Here is a 16,287-nt window from a genome sequence, read left to right as displayed (position 1 = left end):
GGGGGGGGGGGGACATGAGGCAAACTGCATAAGAACCATGGGTGTTTGTCTGGCTGTCTTTAATAGCTTTGGTCCTTTCACTTAGAGATGCAAGAAACCAAACTGCTAACAGGAGTAGGTGTGATTGTGTGTGTGTTGGGGTGAGAGGTGCGAAGAGAGGATCCGTGTTTTAGAAAAGATGGGAAATGGTATTTTTCAATCAACCTAAAATAAGAATAGGCCTCGTTCTCCACCAGCTGCTCCACGCTCACACAACAGAAAACTGCACGCAAGCCTCACATCTCCAAACGTACGGCGGCAGCTCTTGGTCTCACTACTGTCTGTCAGGCAGACAAGTCCTCCTACTCCGACTTCCTATTACCAAGAACATCCTAGCGTCATCAGCTTAGGGAGAAGGACCCAAGTCCTGCCACGTGTGGACGAGCCTGCGGTGGGCAGAGCCATCCTGCCACCTTCAAAGCTACGAGAGGAATAGTCACGCAACAGCTGCTCAAAATGACCCCTTCCACCCACTTGCATCTGATCATCCCAAGCAGGAGGAGAGAGGTCCTCCTCAGCGTGGTCAACACCAACAGCAATTACTTACTCTGGTTTTGTTAGCCCTGAACTTCACTCCTCCACACATGTAAGATATCTCAGTTGTTTTAAACAGTTGAGAAGGAACAATTCCGTGCTCAGTGATGTGGACGCCAGGACGCCCCCTACAGCGTGGGCAGTCATGTGTACCATCATCTCTATCAGAGCTGCAGGACAGGGCGTCAGGCCAGCGATGACCAGCGCTCCACACTGAATGCGTCCCCCGCGCGCGCAGCCAGGCGGCAATGCTCGGCTTACCTGCGTCCCCCGCCTCCTGCTCCAATGGAGCCCCGTCCTCTTCGAAGCTGCCAATACCTGACTCGACGGGCCGCGGGGGCTGGCTGGGCTGCTGGCTCAGCTTATTCCGCAATAGGGCAATTTCCTTTTTGAGCAATTTTGCCCGTTTACTCCTTGACCCGCTGGACTTCATTGAGCAGGTCAGGTCCAGCTTGTCCAACAGTTCCCTTAGCTGGTCCTCCAAGGTCATGTGCGCACGGTTGGCCGGGTTCAGCAACCTGTCCACTGAAACCCAAGGAGAGCCTTTGGTTAGTGCACCAGGGCAGTGCCTCGACACCCCGCCCATCTCGTGCGATGGTGCAGAGGCCCCTTCCCAATCCGCACACTTCAACCTCAACAGGAATGAGACTCAGCTCAGAAACAAACTAGAAAGCTGAGAAACTGGAGACGAGAACGTTGGTAAGGGGCCCCCAAAGCAGGTGAAGCCCGTCCTGTGTGTGAGTGAGTGGAGGCACCAGGAGGCACGCAAGGCCTAAGCGCCCCACGTCTACACAGCTGCTTCTCACTCCTGCTGCTAAGACACAGGCCGGCGCAGACCCGGCCCAGATTCTGTTCTGTCCAAGGCCCGGGCCAGGCGCGATAGGAGATGGGCCGCCCAGCCTCCCCACCCAGAGAGAGCGGCTGTGAGGCTGTGGCCCAGGGGCAGCCCAGGCCCACTTGAGGCTCCAGAGTCAATGTGCAGAAGCCAGCCGGCTCCTGGGAGGGCGCACATATGTGAGAAGACCACAACACAGTATACCTGAGTGAGTCCGAAGGGCTCACACTATCCCTCGGGAGTCCTCAGAGGGAGGAATCCACGAAGACTGGGAACCATGGAGCTTTCTAGTTTACTCAGGTAGCAAGCGAGGACAGCAGCCACCAGTGACACATGCCACTGAGCCAGGGCCGGGACTGAGAGCCCCCAAGGCACGATACACACAGGATGCCATCATGCACATGAAAACCAGCCTGGCCACTCACCGTCCTCCCAGGAGAAGGGCCGAGGGGGCGCCGCTGGGGGCCGCTCAGGCAGGTGCATGCCGGTGGCCTCCTCAAAGCCAACGCTCTCCACATGACGCCGCGTCTGCCGCAGAACCGCGCCCCCCTGATCGCGCAGCCTCACTGCGGCTCGGTAAAACACTGTGTCCTTGGCATTGTACTTGAGGCAGTTATCTACAATGAGATTGAAATCCTCCTCAAACTCGGTGAGGGCGCTGTACCCTTGAGCCTCCAGCCGCTGCCTCATCGTGGCAAAGTCCATGGGGTGCGTGATGTGATCCAAGTAATCTGGTACCTGGTTCCAGGGAGGAAAAAAGAACAACTTACAAACCACAGAAGGTAACCTCTTGTTTCCACAGACGTGCCAGCGCACAAGTGTATAAGCATGCGCAGTATCAGCGCTCCCTGGCTAAGGAAGCAGCAGTGCTGCTACTAAACGGCTCCAAGAGCAGCCCCCGCCCCTTCTGGGGGGCGGAGACGCCTTTCCTAACTAAGCAAGTGTTTCCCCTTGTCACCCCCTCCCGCAGAACGGGCCCACGCAGTACACACCTCCTTCAGACTCACGGGCTGCGCAAATATCCGCGCGGGGTCTTTCTCCTGCAGCTGGTTCAGCACCGAGCGCAGCAGTACTGTGAACGGGGTCAGCCGCAGCTCCATGGCCATCTGCTCCGTCTTCACCTGGCCAGTGCACAAACGCCATCAGCCTGCCGCCGCTGGCCCCTCATCTCGCCCGCCCGGCCCCGAGGCCTATCCACGCACAGAGCCCGCCCTCACGTCACCACTCCTCCCAGCTTCCAGCCATCCCAGCATCACGTACACACACCGGGCCCGCCCTCACGTCACTGCGTCACATACACACACCGGGCCCGCCCACACGTCACTGCGTCACGTACACACCGTCACGTACACACTGGGCCCGCCCTCACATCCTGCGTCACATACACACACCGGCCGCACATTACGTAGATGCAGTGACTCTCACCCAGCACCCCACCCTCCTGTCACGTCCCAGCATCACGTCCACGCAGTGTGCAGTCCTCTCACCCGCGTGGGCGCCCGCTTACCTGTTCCCGCTTTAGCTTTTCGCGCTTGCGCATGAGCTCGATGAGCAGGCGTGCTCGCTCCAGGTCATGCCTCAGCCGCTGCCAGTACTTGAGCTTCTCCTTGGCGGCTCTTAGCTCCTCGTCGTTTTCTCTCTGAGAAAGGCAGACAGGAGTGTCCCTCAGGGTCTGCACAGGCCTCGGGGCCCAGGGAGACACCCCGAGAGCAGGGCCTGCACCACCTCTCCCAGGCCCCGTGTCCCCACACCTTCAGCCTCTCAGTCGTCCCTGCCCACAGCCGAGAAGTCGGCTGAACTTGACACCTGGTCTTAAAGCCTAGCAATAGGCCTCCCACACTTCCCAGTCAGCACGCACACGCAGCATGCTCAGGCAGGCCCCGAAGCAGACGGGTCCCAGGGCCGGTACCTGCTGGCTGCTGCGCTGGGATTGCAGGCTGGACTGGAGCCTCCGCAGCAGAGGCGCGCCGTTCCTCGACAGCCTCTTGAGCAGCCAGTAGCTGTGGGCCCGCTCCACAAACTGCTTCTTGCGCTGAAGGACCACCTGGTTCGCGATCTTATTTAATCTGAAATGCAGAGCTCGGCTTAGCTTGCATGGCATTCTGGGGCTGGTCTCACCAGCTAACCCCCCAGATAGAAGACAGTGTGGAGCCAAGCTCCAGCAGGCATCCGTCCAGAGGTGCCAGGCACATACCACACCACCCACACCACAGAAGGAGGAAGCCAGAGGCGGGCCCGCCCCCCACCACCTCGGGAAAAGGGCTGTGGACCAGGGTGGGCACAGATCAGCCATGTTCTCAAGTACAGCTTTATCAAGGTCTCCTGAGAAACACAAGTCCTTAGAGGTGGGAAGACACCAACAGCAAGCCTCCAAGACACCTCTGACAGACACCTCCACACACACACACCCCTCCCCCTTCCAGGCACCACTGCTCTGCTGCCGCACAGGGCGCCAAGATTATGAACAAGCCCACAGAAGCAGGAAAGATAGCACAGGTGTGCATGTTAAGTTCCGTGCAGTCGATTTCCAACCCATAGCGACACTATATAGAATTTCTGTGGAGCAGGTGGTGGGTGGGCTTGAATCGCCAAGCTTGTGGTTCAAAGCGACTTTGCAGTCCAGGGCTTTAACCCACAGCGCCACACCAGGACTCTACACTAAACAGCAAAGCTTCAGGTCAGAAATGAAGGCATTTCACAGCAAATGTCTAAAGGAAGGCAAATTATACGGTTTACAAGCTCAAGGAGAATACTGTCCATCTGAATTCACAGTCAAACCAGGTTCCCTCCCCTGCCGACCACATGCAGATATGGCCCCGTCACCTGCTGCAGAGACCAGAGCTGATAGGCTTGGACCCGATGTCGGCCCCATGCCAAAACTCCACGGTGCTCCACAGGGGCGGCTAGCACAGCACCACAGACCACCCACCCACGGTCCCAGGAGAAGGCGGCAGAGCCCAGTGCTGCCTCAGAGGATGCCATTCACACGGGGGCTGCAGGTGTGTGTCTGTTTTTACTTTTAACTGAGGTAGCCCTGTATGCAGAAAAGCACACACATCCTGCAGTATCCAGCTTGCGGAACATCACACACACACACACGTATGTACTCGGGGTTCCACATTAGTAACACATACCACACATGCATCCGGAGTGTTACATAAGGCAACACTTGTATCAATGCGCACGCCTGGCATCCTGCAGTAGCCTATGGATCGATCACACATACACTCTCAGGCCGGGTCATGCAATAAACTAAAATACACACATGCACTTGGCATGGCAAGGTAAAAAACATCACACATGCACTCCCGGCACCACAATAACATATACCATATGTGTTGAGTGTCACGATAATGTGTGTTACACGCATGTACTCAGCTCATCACAACGGTGCGTTCTTATAACGTATATACTTGGGAGTGCCGCAAAGCAACATTTGGATCACATGTGGACTCGGGCATGAAAGTAACATGTAGATCATATGCATCCTATGTCACATCGTAACTCGCAACACATATGTACTCCACACACCAGTAGCACCTAAATGTACCCTGGAAGTGCCACAGAATGACACATGTGCACTCTAAGTGAAGCTCTAACATGTCACATTGTGAATTTTCAGCATCAGGAAACATCACATGGTGACACATGATCACATGTATGTAGTCAGATTCAGGTTCACTCAGCAACCATAAAAGGCAGTGTCGGTGGATGGGGGGGTTCCTGAGGTGAGGTGCCAACATGCTAGAAGTGAGTCTCTCGATGTCCCCTCCCCCAGCACCAGGGCAGCACACACAGCAACAGGTCCCTCCCCCACACTTCTTGTGGGGGTCACGGGCAGGCCGGGGAGCAGCACCCCACCACCACAGGGCTCTTACATCACCCCTTCAGTTTCCAATACTGGGCCCTCAAACGAGGTGCTCATGTACATCACCAACTGCTTGCCACAAACTGGAATCAATTTCTGATATGACGATGACATGGATGGCCCTCAAGTACACAATGTTCAGCGAGGGATGCCATCCTCAAAAAGTCTACGGTGCCACTTTAGGAAGCATCCAGAGAAGCGGGCTGCTGGCTGCCGGGTCTGGAAGCCGTGGGTACGGGAGTGACCACTAGGGGCACAGGTTTCCTTCGGGTGAAAAGGCGTTGCAGTTAAGAGCCAGGTGGAGAATGCACAAAAATGCCACTGAGCTGCACACTGTAAAGTGGGTCACTTCATGTCAGGGGACTCTCCATCTTTCTACACAGCAGAGTAATCTGAGTAGACATTAAAAACCATTCCCTCAGCAGGTGACTGGATCAACCAAATGTTGTCCGTACTAGGTACTATGGAATACTGCTCAACCATACGGAGAGACAGAACCGACACTGAGACCACATGACCTCATTGACAGGGAACCAGCAGATCTATCGACACCCCAACTGTGACTGCTCAGGAAGCTTGGCTATGACTCGGGGCGAGGTAAGCAGCCACCAGCTGACAGGGGCTCTCCTGGGGCCGTGGCCTGCTTCCCATATACAAACACAAGTTCTGGTGAAGGTCATGTTCTCTCTCCATCCAGCACTCTTCTCACCACCTGACCCGCAGTTCCCGAGACACGAGCCCGCAGAAGCCTCCAGCCTGCCACCTGCCACTGATTTGGGAGCCTCCACAAGTAAGTGAACCATCTCCATGAGGGAAATCTCTCCCTAAATATATTTAGCTATACATTTTTTACTGGGTTTTAATAGTCCAGAAAACCCAGTTAAAGATACAAACATTAGTGGATACAATGGGTGGGAGGAGAAAAAAGCTCCTTAGGACCCCCACTCGTCTGTCAGTCCGTCACGCAGTCTGAGATAGGAGAACATCCACATGTCCTGTGATTTTCTGTAATTCTGGAAGCTATACCACCAGTATTTGAAATATCAGCAGTCCCCCGAGGTGGCTAGGAAGGAAAGAGACGACTTCTGAATCTTAGTCACTGAAAACCTGCTGCATAGCACTGAACCCCGTCAGAAAGTACCAGAATATGAACTTCTGGAACCTGATGAAGAGCGCCATAACACTGTCAGAGCGCTGGAGGATGAGCCCTCAGGTGGGAAGGCACTCAAACACGACTGGGGAAGAGCTGCCTCCTCAAAGTAGAGTTGACCATGATGACGAGCAGGGAGTGAATGAAGTCTTCCGGACCTTCCTCTGCTGATGTAGAACAACTCAAAATGAAGAGAAACCACTGTAAACATCCATTCATAACCAGAACACTGAATGCACAAAGTATGAATCCAGAAAAACTGAAAGTTGTCAAAAATGTAATGCATAAACATCAATATCCTAGGCATTGTTTTGCTGAAACGAACTGGCGTGGCCATTTTGAATCTGACAATCACATGGTTTACTATGACAGGAATGACACACTGGAGGAATGGTATCATATTCATCAGCAAGAAGAATACACCAATGTAGAGATCACTGATGTTCTCCCACGTAAACTATCACTCAATTCACAATAAAAACTGAAAACAAAACACACACCAAGATCTGTCTTCTTAAAGTACACTGCAGTCTAAGATATGATAATATTCACATGCCTACAAGAAAGACCAAGTCCTGGTGTGGCGCTGTGGGTTAATGCTTTGGACTGCAAAGGACGGCAGCTCAAGCTCACCAACTGCTCCTCAGAAACCCTATACAGGGTTGCTACCAGCCAGAACCAACTCGACGGCCCTTAATAACCACCAACTTCACCAGTCTGAAACTGACCAAACATGCACTCAAGATGTGCAGATAATTACTGGCAATTGGAATGCAAAGGTTGAAAATAAAAAGGACCAGTAGTTGGAAAATATGGCCTTGGTGTTAGAAATGATGCTGGAGATCACATGATAGAATTTTGCAAAGCATGATGACTTCTTCATTGCAAATACTTTTTAAAAACAACATTAGAAACCATTATATACATGGACCTCACCAAATGGAATACACAAAATCAAACTGACTACATCTTTGGAAAGACATGACGGAAAAACATGGGCAGACTATGGAACACGCCATCAATTGTACATCTGCAAATTCAAGCTGCAGCCGAAGAAAATAAACACACGTCCACGAGAACTAAAATACAACCTTGACCATATCCCACCTGAATTTAGAGATCCTCTGAAGAACAGGTTTGAAGCATCAAACGCTAAGGACTGAAGACCACAAGAATTGTGGGATGACATCAAGAGCATCATAAAGGAAGAAAGCAAAAGGTCAATAGGAAGACAAGAAAGAAGGAAAAGACCAACCTGGATGTCAGAAGAGACAGGAATTTGCTCTGCAACGTAGAGCTGCTAAAGCAAATGGAAGAAATGAGGAGGTCCAAGAACTGAACAGAATATTCCCAAAGGCAGCTCAAGAAGACAAAGTCAAATATTATAATGAAATGAGCAAAGACTTGGATTTACAAAACCAAAAGGGAAGAACACACTCTCTGCATTTCTCAAGCTGGGGGAACTGAAGAAAAAATTCAAGCCTCAACTTGCAAAATACTGAAGAATTCTGTGGGCAAAATATTGAATGATGCAGAAAGCATCAAAAGAAAATGGAAAGAATACATAGAGTCACTGTACCAAAAGGAAACGGTTAATGTTCAACCATTTCAAGAGGTAGCATATGATCAAGAGCCAATGATCCTGAAGGAAGAAGTCCTTCATTGGTGCACTGAAGGTGCATTGAAGGCGTTGGCAAAGAACAAAGCACCAACAATTGATGGAAAACAAATTGAAATCTTTCAACAAAGTGAGGTGGCACTGGAGGCACTCACTCATCTATGCCAAGAAATTTGGAAGACAGCTACCTGGCCAACTGACTGGAAGAGATCCGTTATTTGTGTCCACTGCAAAGAGAGGGGACCCAACGGGATGTGGTAATCATCAGACAATATCATTGCTATCCCGTGCAAGTAAAGTTTTACTAAAGGTAATATAGAAATGGCTGCAAGCATACATTGACACAGAACTTCCAGACACTCAAGCTGGATTCAGAAGAAACGTGGAACGTTTCTGACGTCATACAGATCTTGGCTGAAAGCAGAGAATAGCAGAAAGATGTTTACCTGTGCTTTATTGACTACGCAAAGGCTTTCAATTGTGTGGATCATGACAAGCTATGGACAACATTGCGAAAGATGAGTATTCCGGAACACCTAATTGTGCTCACAAGGAACCTGTATGTAGGACCAAGAGGCAGTTAGTTGTTCAATGGAACAAGCGAACTCCGAATGGTTTAACATTAGGAAAGGTGTGCACCAAGGTTGTATTCTTTCACCATACTTATTCAACGTCTATACTGAGCAAATAATCCGAGAAGTTGGATTGTAGAAGAAAAACATGGCAGTTGCGGACCGTGTAAGACTGGTCAGAGGTTAGAGGCCCTATAGGCCCGAGTGTAACAAATGAGGCCACTGGCAGTTAATGGCAAATTGCTTTCATTTTAATATTATTACATGTACTAATTTACATGTACTAATTTAATACACGGAGCTCTTGGTAATCCACAGATAAATGTGATATTTTCCTAAAGCCGAGACTAAAGGTTGCAAGGTCAAGCCTTTCTCCAAAAGGATTAACTAAAAATATCTTAGCTACTTCTTGGTTCTTTGTTCTATAGACAAAGAACTCATCCTCCCTAATCCCTTTTCCAGGTGCAGCCCATTCACCTGGGCGTCTCCTGCAGAACTCTCACCTTCCTCCAACTGACCTCAGGGGCTATAGATATGTTAATTGGGCCTGAGAATCCAAGTTGCTGGCCTGGGATTCGAACCAGCAAAGTATGATGTAAAGTTATCTGAATGTCTGGAAAAGTACTGATGTTAGCTGTGCCTTGGCTAAGTCCCTCCCAGCTAGGTGTGAAGCTCCTCCCCTGAATAAAGCAGAGGCCCGAGCCTCCCCAGGTGTGCATTACTGGTTGGAAGGCTTGCAGTAAAGATTGCAGGGCAGTGAGTTGCTGCCTGCAGAGGCCACGATGCCTGTACTCCCAAGCCTGCCCACCAGTGATGTATCCACCCTGGCTTTGGGGTGCCTCATTGTCTCCCTTCTTCTGTTTGTCTGTGTATTCTTTCACTATCCCTATCGCCGCTGGATCTCCCCTCCTCGTGAACCAAACACTCGTGACAACTATGTCGAGGGCAGACCCCGGCACATGGCATCAGGATTAAAGGAAGACTCATTAACAACCTGCAATATGCAGACGATACAACCTTGCTTGCTGAAAGCAAAGAAGACTTAAAATACTTACTGATGAAGATCAAAGACCACAGCCTTTAGTATGAGTTGTACACCTCAATGTAAAGAAAACCAAATTCCTCACCACTAGACCAACACCAGACTTCATTTTGCTGGGATCAACCATCAACACTCATGCAAGCAGCAGTCAAGAGATCAAACGACATATTGCATTAGGCAAATCTACTCCACAAGACCTCTTTAAAGTGTTTAAAGAGCAAACATAGTAGTTTGAGGACCAAGGTGCACCTGACCCAAGCCATGATATTTTCAATAACCTCATATGCATGCGAAAGTTGGACAGTGAATAAGGAAGACCGTAGAAGAATTGACGCATTTGAATTACAGTGTCAGAAGAGACTATTAAAAGTACCATGGACTGCCAGAAGACCAAACCAATCTGTGTTGGAAGAAGTACAGCCAGAATGTTCCTTAGAAGCCAGGATGGCCAGACTTTGTCTCTCATACTTCAGACATATTATCAGGAGGGACCAGTCCCTGGAGAAGGAAGGACAACATGTTTGGTAACGTGGAGGGTCAGAGAAAAAGGAGGAAGCCCCTCAATGTGACGGATTGGCAGGAGCAGCAGCAATGGGTTGGAATGTCCAAACGACTGGGAGGTTGGCGCAGGACCGGGCAGTGCCAAGTTCTCTTCTGCACAGGGTCACTCAGAGTCGGTGATACCGACTTGATGACACCTGGCAACAACATCAGTTCCTTAGGGGGCACTGAGTTTATGTTGTGGGTAGTAGAATACTTTAGGGGAAAGACAGAGAGAATGACCGTACAGCTTACAGAATACAATTGTTGTTGTTAAGTGCTGTAGAGTCAATTTCGACTCATGGTGACCCTGTAGAGGGTTTCCAGGGAGCAGGTGATGGGTTTGAACTGACAACCATGCAGTTCTGACTGACTCTGTTAGTCTAGCATATTAACCCGCAGCACCATAGCAAGACTCCTAATATAACCGCTATTGTTGTTAGGGCCCATCGAGTTGGTACTGACCCATAGCGACCTTGTGCACAGCAGAACGAAACACTGCTCGATCCTGGGTCAATCTCACTACTCGTTACCACGCTTGAGTCCATCGATGCTGCCTCCTGGCCAAGCCATCTCGCTGGGGGAACTGGTGTTGTTGTTAAGTGCCGTGGATCGGTTCCAACTCCTAGCGACCCAGTACAGGGTTTCCGAGGCTGTACATCTTTATGGGAGCAGAACGCTTCACCTTTCTCCCATGAATTAGTGTTACTCAATTATACAAGAGGGCTTCACAAAGTTCATGGAAAATGGAGTTTTCCAAACAAGTTTTGTTGAAGTCCCTTCGTAAAATAAAGCACAAATACAAGAAAGTTTCAAAAAGTTCACGGAAAATTCTAAAATGCCAGAATGCCCCTCCTCAGCTATTTAAACCTGGGAAGAAAATTGTTAGACTTCCACTCAAAAATATGGGAAGCGCAATGTTGTTTTTCAAAACATTTTCGGGGCCGTTTTAGTGCCCAAATTTAGCAAGCACGGGACTGGCAAGTGTGGATGAACAGCTCCACATGTTGACCCCAGACAGGGGATGAGTGCCTTACAGCCAGGCAACAATGGAATGCTTACCACCCAGACATAGAAATAAAAGTACCGGGAGATCACGTCAGAAACACAGAAGTGGTCCAGAGTGACCGTGACACTGCGTGACAAAGAGCAGAGCTGGGTAAGGACAGCTGCCGTCACAGTGACCAGCTGACACAGGGAAAGGGCCCATTCACAGACAAGTCAGGGCAAATCCTGGTGAAAAGACCACCAGAGGGGAGGGTGGCACTTTGGACCACACAATTTCCAAGGAGGTGGGGGGCACAAGAACTTGGTCAGGTGCAGCGGTGAATCCGAAGACCACTCAAGTCCTAACAAGGAGGTCACTTCCACAGGCAGAGAAGGAAAAATGGCTCCTCCCATCCAGCAAAATCGGTTTTAAAAACAAAAAAGTGGATTCGAGAGTTCAGAATTTTCTGAATCATAGAACTAAACCCAGAGATATCACCAATCCAATGTAAGTTAATACATGAAATGGCCTAGTTAGAAGAGGCTGTCAGAAGTGGACGTGGCTCCGATGGGGGGGGCAGGAGCAACGCAGAGTCCAAGGTCTGCGTGATGACCTAAGAAATCCCCAAGCCCCAGTCTGCATCAGCCCCAAACTGAGACCTGGAGAAGAGCAAACGCAAATCCAAGCCGCCCACCCTACCACCCGCGGACACCTATCCCACAGAAAAGAGACCGGACACCTACGCGTGACCGTGAGGGGCCAGCTTTCTCACGCAGAAGCCCGGAACCAGTGCAAGTGAACCATCTATGCACACACAGTCAGCTGGACCACGAGGTCTCAGCCAACATCACAGTGGGTTTCCCCCAGCACAACCCTTCTGACAAACACACTGGATACAAAGAACACACTGTACATGACTTATAGGGAAGAGGAGAAACCACTGTGGAATCATGGAACCGCTGAGACGCACCAGTGTCAACACGGGGGTCGGCACTGGACCCCAGACGTGCACACCCGGCCAGGGAGGGTGAGGAACCCCATAGAGTAAGAGCCAGTAAAGGCAAGGATGGCTGACAAAGCAGCCACACCGAACCTAAGGACTGGGAAAGCCACATCCCCCAGGCAGCCACAAAGCCTGAGCATCGCGCACGAGGCCACAACGGGCAGCAGCCCAGTGTTACCTGGGGTGGGCGAGGGCGGGGCAGGGGTGCAGGGCTCGGGTGATGGACGGTGGTGACTCTCTTGGTGATGTCATAGCTATCGCCAGAAAAGACCAAGTGCTGTATGTGTGTGTGACTTTACCACTCAGCAGCCACCAAAACAAGAGGGTGCAGTTGCTGATCCGACTAGGGTACTAAACTCGCAACTCACGGATTACCGTGTTTTCAAGCTGCTGACACGCGCACTATACAGCGCAGCCCGCCTGTTGGTCCCTGTGCACATTATGTGATGATGCTTTTCTGTGAACACCCAGTCCTCCTCAGTTCAGACGTCTAGGGCCAATGGAGTGACACAAACATCACACTGGCAGTCTCTTGTGAGTAGTACCTGGGGGCGTCAAAGCTTGCATGGAGTCCATCAAAGACAGCCACTGGCCTCCACTTGCCTGGAGCAACAGATGGAGCAGCAGAGAGCCCCTGGACCCAGGAATCAGAGGAGAAGCTGGAGAGCAGGAACTATGCTTCCTGGTCCTTACAACCCTAAGAACTGGGTGGGAGCTTGGATCAGACTTCAAGGACCCAACAAGAATCTGGTCAACAGGGGAGATTAAAATTCTCCGATTCCAGGAAGCTGAAGGAACTCCAATGTATTGTGGGGAACATCTTTAAACTCTGAACCACAGCCACCCCGTGAAGTTACCTTGAAACTGATCAACAGTCTAATGACTAAAGAAGGTTCATCTTCAGCACTTCACTCTGTTAAAAGAACATCTATAATGAGACCAAACAGACAACAGAAACTCTGAGTCACCAATGAGACGCTTGGAGGCAGCGAATCTAAGTCAAAGGAAGCCTGGTTGTACTGAGCTACTGCTACACGGAAGACTAGGCAGCGTGTGTGCCTCTGTAAAGAGTCAATCTCATAAACCTTGGAGGAGCAGTCTGCTCTGTCCTAGAGAGTTGCTGTGAGCTGGAAGGGACAGATTCTAACAAGATGGATGGAGTCCTGGTATGCTGCGGTGAAAGCCACCAGCTGCTCCTCGGAAACCCCACACGGCGTGCACCAGTCTCTAGGATAAAAACACGTGTGCGTGTCAAAGGCTAAAACTGGCCTTAGAAACAGCGGTTTCTACAATTAACAAAATAAAGTAACCAGAGAGAAACCTAGAAAGAGATGTGCAGGATTTTGGGAGTAATCCAGTTTCATCTGCATGGACAGTGAGGTGAGCTGTGTCCATGTTCGGCCAAAGCTTCTTCAAGCACCAAGGTCACTCAGATACATCACACTGCACAGGAGGCCCCACGGGTGCAAACAGTGAAGCATTCGACCCAACAGGTTCCAATTCAAACCCACCCACAGGCACCTTGGAAGGAAGACATGTGAAGTTCTACTCTATACGAGAGGTCACACGGTGAGTTTTCACCTCACGCCACCACCTATCCCAGGCCCCTACACGTCTACAGCTAAGGACAGAGCACGACAGCACCGTGGTTCTGACACAAACCCATCACGGCGCTGCAAAGACAGGCTATGGGCCGGTAGTCCCTAACCACCAACCTAGAATCAACCCCGAGGACAAGACTTCAGGATGTCACAGGCGGTGGCTTTGAGACCCGGGGTGGGGAGTGAGTCTCCATCAGACACAGGGTGCAGAAAGGTCCCCAGACCCACGAGTGTCCAGTCAGTCATCAAGGCACTATCACCCTGACACGGCTGGTCTTCCCACACTCAGACACACTTACGGAGGAGACAACAGGGCGGGGATGAGCTTTAAAACCGCAAGTGAAGTGGCAAACACTGTGTTTGTTCTTGATATTTCTAAAGACGAAAACGTCACACACACAGGAGTGGGCAGACCTGCCAGGTGGGAGAAGTGCTGACGGCAGCTCTGAGAGGCCTGGCTGCTCCCGGCTGTCGGTCTGGGCAGCACGTGTCCAACACGCTCCCATCTCCGGTCATCTCTGCATCACCTGAGCCATCACAACGAGTCCTCCCCAGGCACAGCAGTCTCCCCCCTCGCTGGTCTCTGGATCCCAGATATTTACAACCCTTTGTGACCTGGAAGCTATTCCCAAGTAAGAGGCTCCGATACAAGTTGACGCTGTCCCTCTGGGCCCCCGTTCTCCCCAGTGTCCCCCCAGTCCACGGATCCAGGACACCTGAAGCAGCAGTCTGGGTCCCGGCTGAGAAGCACTGAAAGCCAGTGGCCCATCAACAGACTCAGCTCTGAGGCGTCCTGGAGAAAGGAGGGAGCAATGCCCCCCAAAAAGCGTCCAGGTGGCCGGGAAAGGGGGCACTAGATGTGTGCCTGAGAGCTACAGGAGTCGGAGAGGCAGACAGGGCAGGAAGGGGGAGGGGGGGGAGAACCAGGTGTGCCAGCTCACGGGAGGGACCCTTTACACGGGATCCCCTCGGGAATCCGGGACATGACGCAGCCAAAGAGCCTGGCAATGGTGCGGGGGGAGCCCCAGCTGCTAGCACTGTTGTCACTCGCCTCCGCTTTTCTACTCAAAACAAATCTGTCCCCCAGCTGGCCTGCCTCCATCCCAGAGGCCACCTGTCAGCTACAGGCCCAGACACAGGACCCTGCTGGATGCGATGCCAACCAGTGATGCCAGTCAGGGGCCGGTACTGGAGATACATCCCACAACCGGCCCCTTCACTTTCCCCGTTGTCTCCCTCAATAGCTGCTATCTTGGGGACCCCAGGGCCGCTCTCCTAAGCACATCTCCAGGTCTGACCTGGCCCGCAGGTTCACACACGCTCTGTCTCTGCCAGGGGCTCAGGTGGAGGACCCCCACAGCAGGTTGAGGCGTCTATGAAATACGACAGAAAGTCTAGATACGTGGACAGCAGACATCCCGCACACATCAGCTGGGCCGGTCATCAGTGCCGTGTCCAGCAGAGTGGAGCCAGGCCCTGAGCTGCTCAAGCGCTGGTCAGTACTCACTCGCCACTTTGCTCAGGGGCTGGGGCTCCAAGGTGACTGGAGCGCCACACACAGGCCAATTGTGCTTCGCGGTCCCCCCAGAGAAAAGCTTCCCTCAGGACAGAGCCCACCCGGCAACTCAGCCCAACCCGTGACACGTTCAACCCCTAACGGTGCTTGTTGACAAACACAAAACACTGCAAATCACAAACAGGCCAACATCCGATTGGTGGAGGGTCATCTTACACCTCACTAGTAAACATCCCACGCCCTCTGTGCAGGCTGGAGGACAGCTGCAGGTTTATCACAGCCAGAAGACAGTGCAGCCCAGGTGGGGACATGCGCCTCCTCTCAGCTTGCCTCCTCGGCCTCCACGTTCACACCCCTGTACAGTGGGGCACCAGGCTACCCCCACCCTCCACATTCATACCCCAACACAGCTGTGCAGTGGACACCAGGGTCCCCCGCCCTCCCTATTCACACCCCAACACCACTGTGCAAAGTGGACACCAGGGTCCCTCTGTCCTCCACATTCATACCCCATGCCTGCTGTGCAAAGTGGGCACCTGGGTCCCCCCACCCTCCACATTCACACCCCACGCCTGCTGTGCAAAGTGGGCACCTGGGTCCCCCCACCCTCCACATTCACACCCCACGCCTGCTGTGCAGTGGGCACCAGGCTCCCCCCGTCCTCCACATTCATACCCCAACACGGCTGTACAGTGGACACCAGGGTCCCCCCGCCCTCCACATTCACACCCCACGCCCGCTGTACAGTGGACACCAGGGTCCCCCTGTTCCCTGTTCTCCACATTCACACCCCACGCCTGCTGTGCAAAGTGGACACCAGGGTCCCCCCGTCCTCCACATTTACACCCCACGCCCACTGTGCAAAGTAGACACCAGGGTCCCCCTGCCGTCCACATTCACACCCCAACACAGCTGTGCAGTGGACACCAGGGTTCCCCCACCGTCCACATTCACACCCCAACACAGCTGTGCAGTGGACAC

General features: G+C 52.1%; 1 protein-coding gene across 2 annotated transcripts in view; it reads right to left on the bottom strand.

Moving 5' to 3' along the window:
* BRD1 (bromodomain containing 1) overlaps positions 1-16,287 on the bottom strand; it is a 47,129-nt gene that overhangs the window by 12,058 nt on the left and 18,784 nt on the right. For both annotated transcript variants that reach the window (XM_006876400.1, XM_006876399.1), the window contains 5 exons: positions 3,318-3,474; positions 2,916-3,047; positions 2,401-2,529; positions 1,834-2,146; positions 835-1,098 (listed from right to left, as the gene is read on the bottom strand). In XM_006876400.1, the coding sequence (XP_006876462.1) occupies positions 835-1,098; positions 1,834-2,146; positions 2,401-2,529; positions 2,916-3,047; positions 3,318-3,474 (995 nt within the window). The remainder of the gene's footprint in view (positions 1-834; positions 1,099-1,833; positions 2,147-2,400; positions 2,530-2,915; positions 3,048-3,317; positions 3,475-16,287) is intronic.

This window comes from Chrysochloris asiatica, unplaced genomic scaffold (assembly GCF_000296735.1).
Source record: "Chrysochloris asiatica unplaced genomic scaffold, ChrAsi1.0 scaffold00378, whole genome shotgun sequence".
In the NCBI taxonomy this organism is placed as follows: Eukaryota; Metazoa; Chordata; class Mammalia; order Afrosoricida; family Chrysochloridae; genus Chrysochloris; species Chrysochloris asiatica.
The sequence above is the reverse complement of the archived record's forward strand: the minus strand, read 5'-3'. Positions and strand labels throughout refer to the sequence as shown.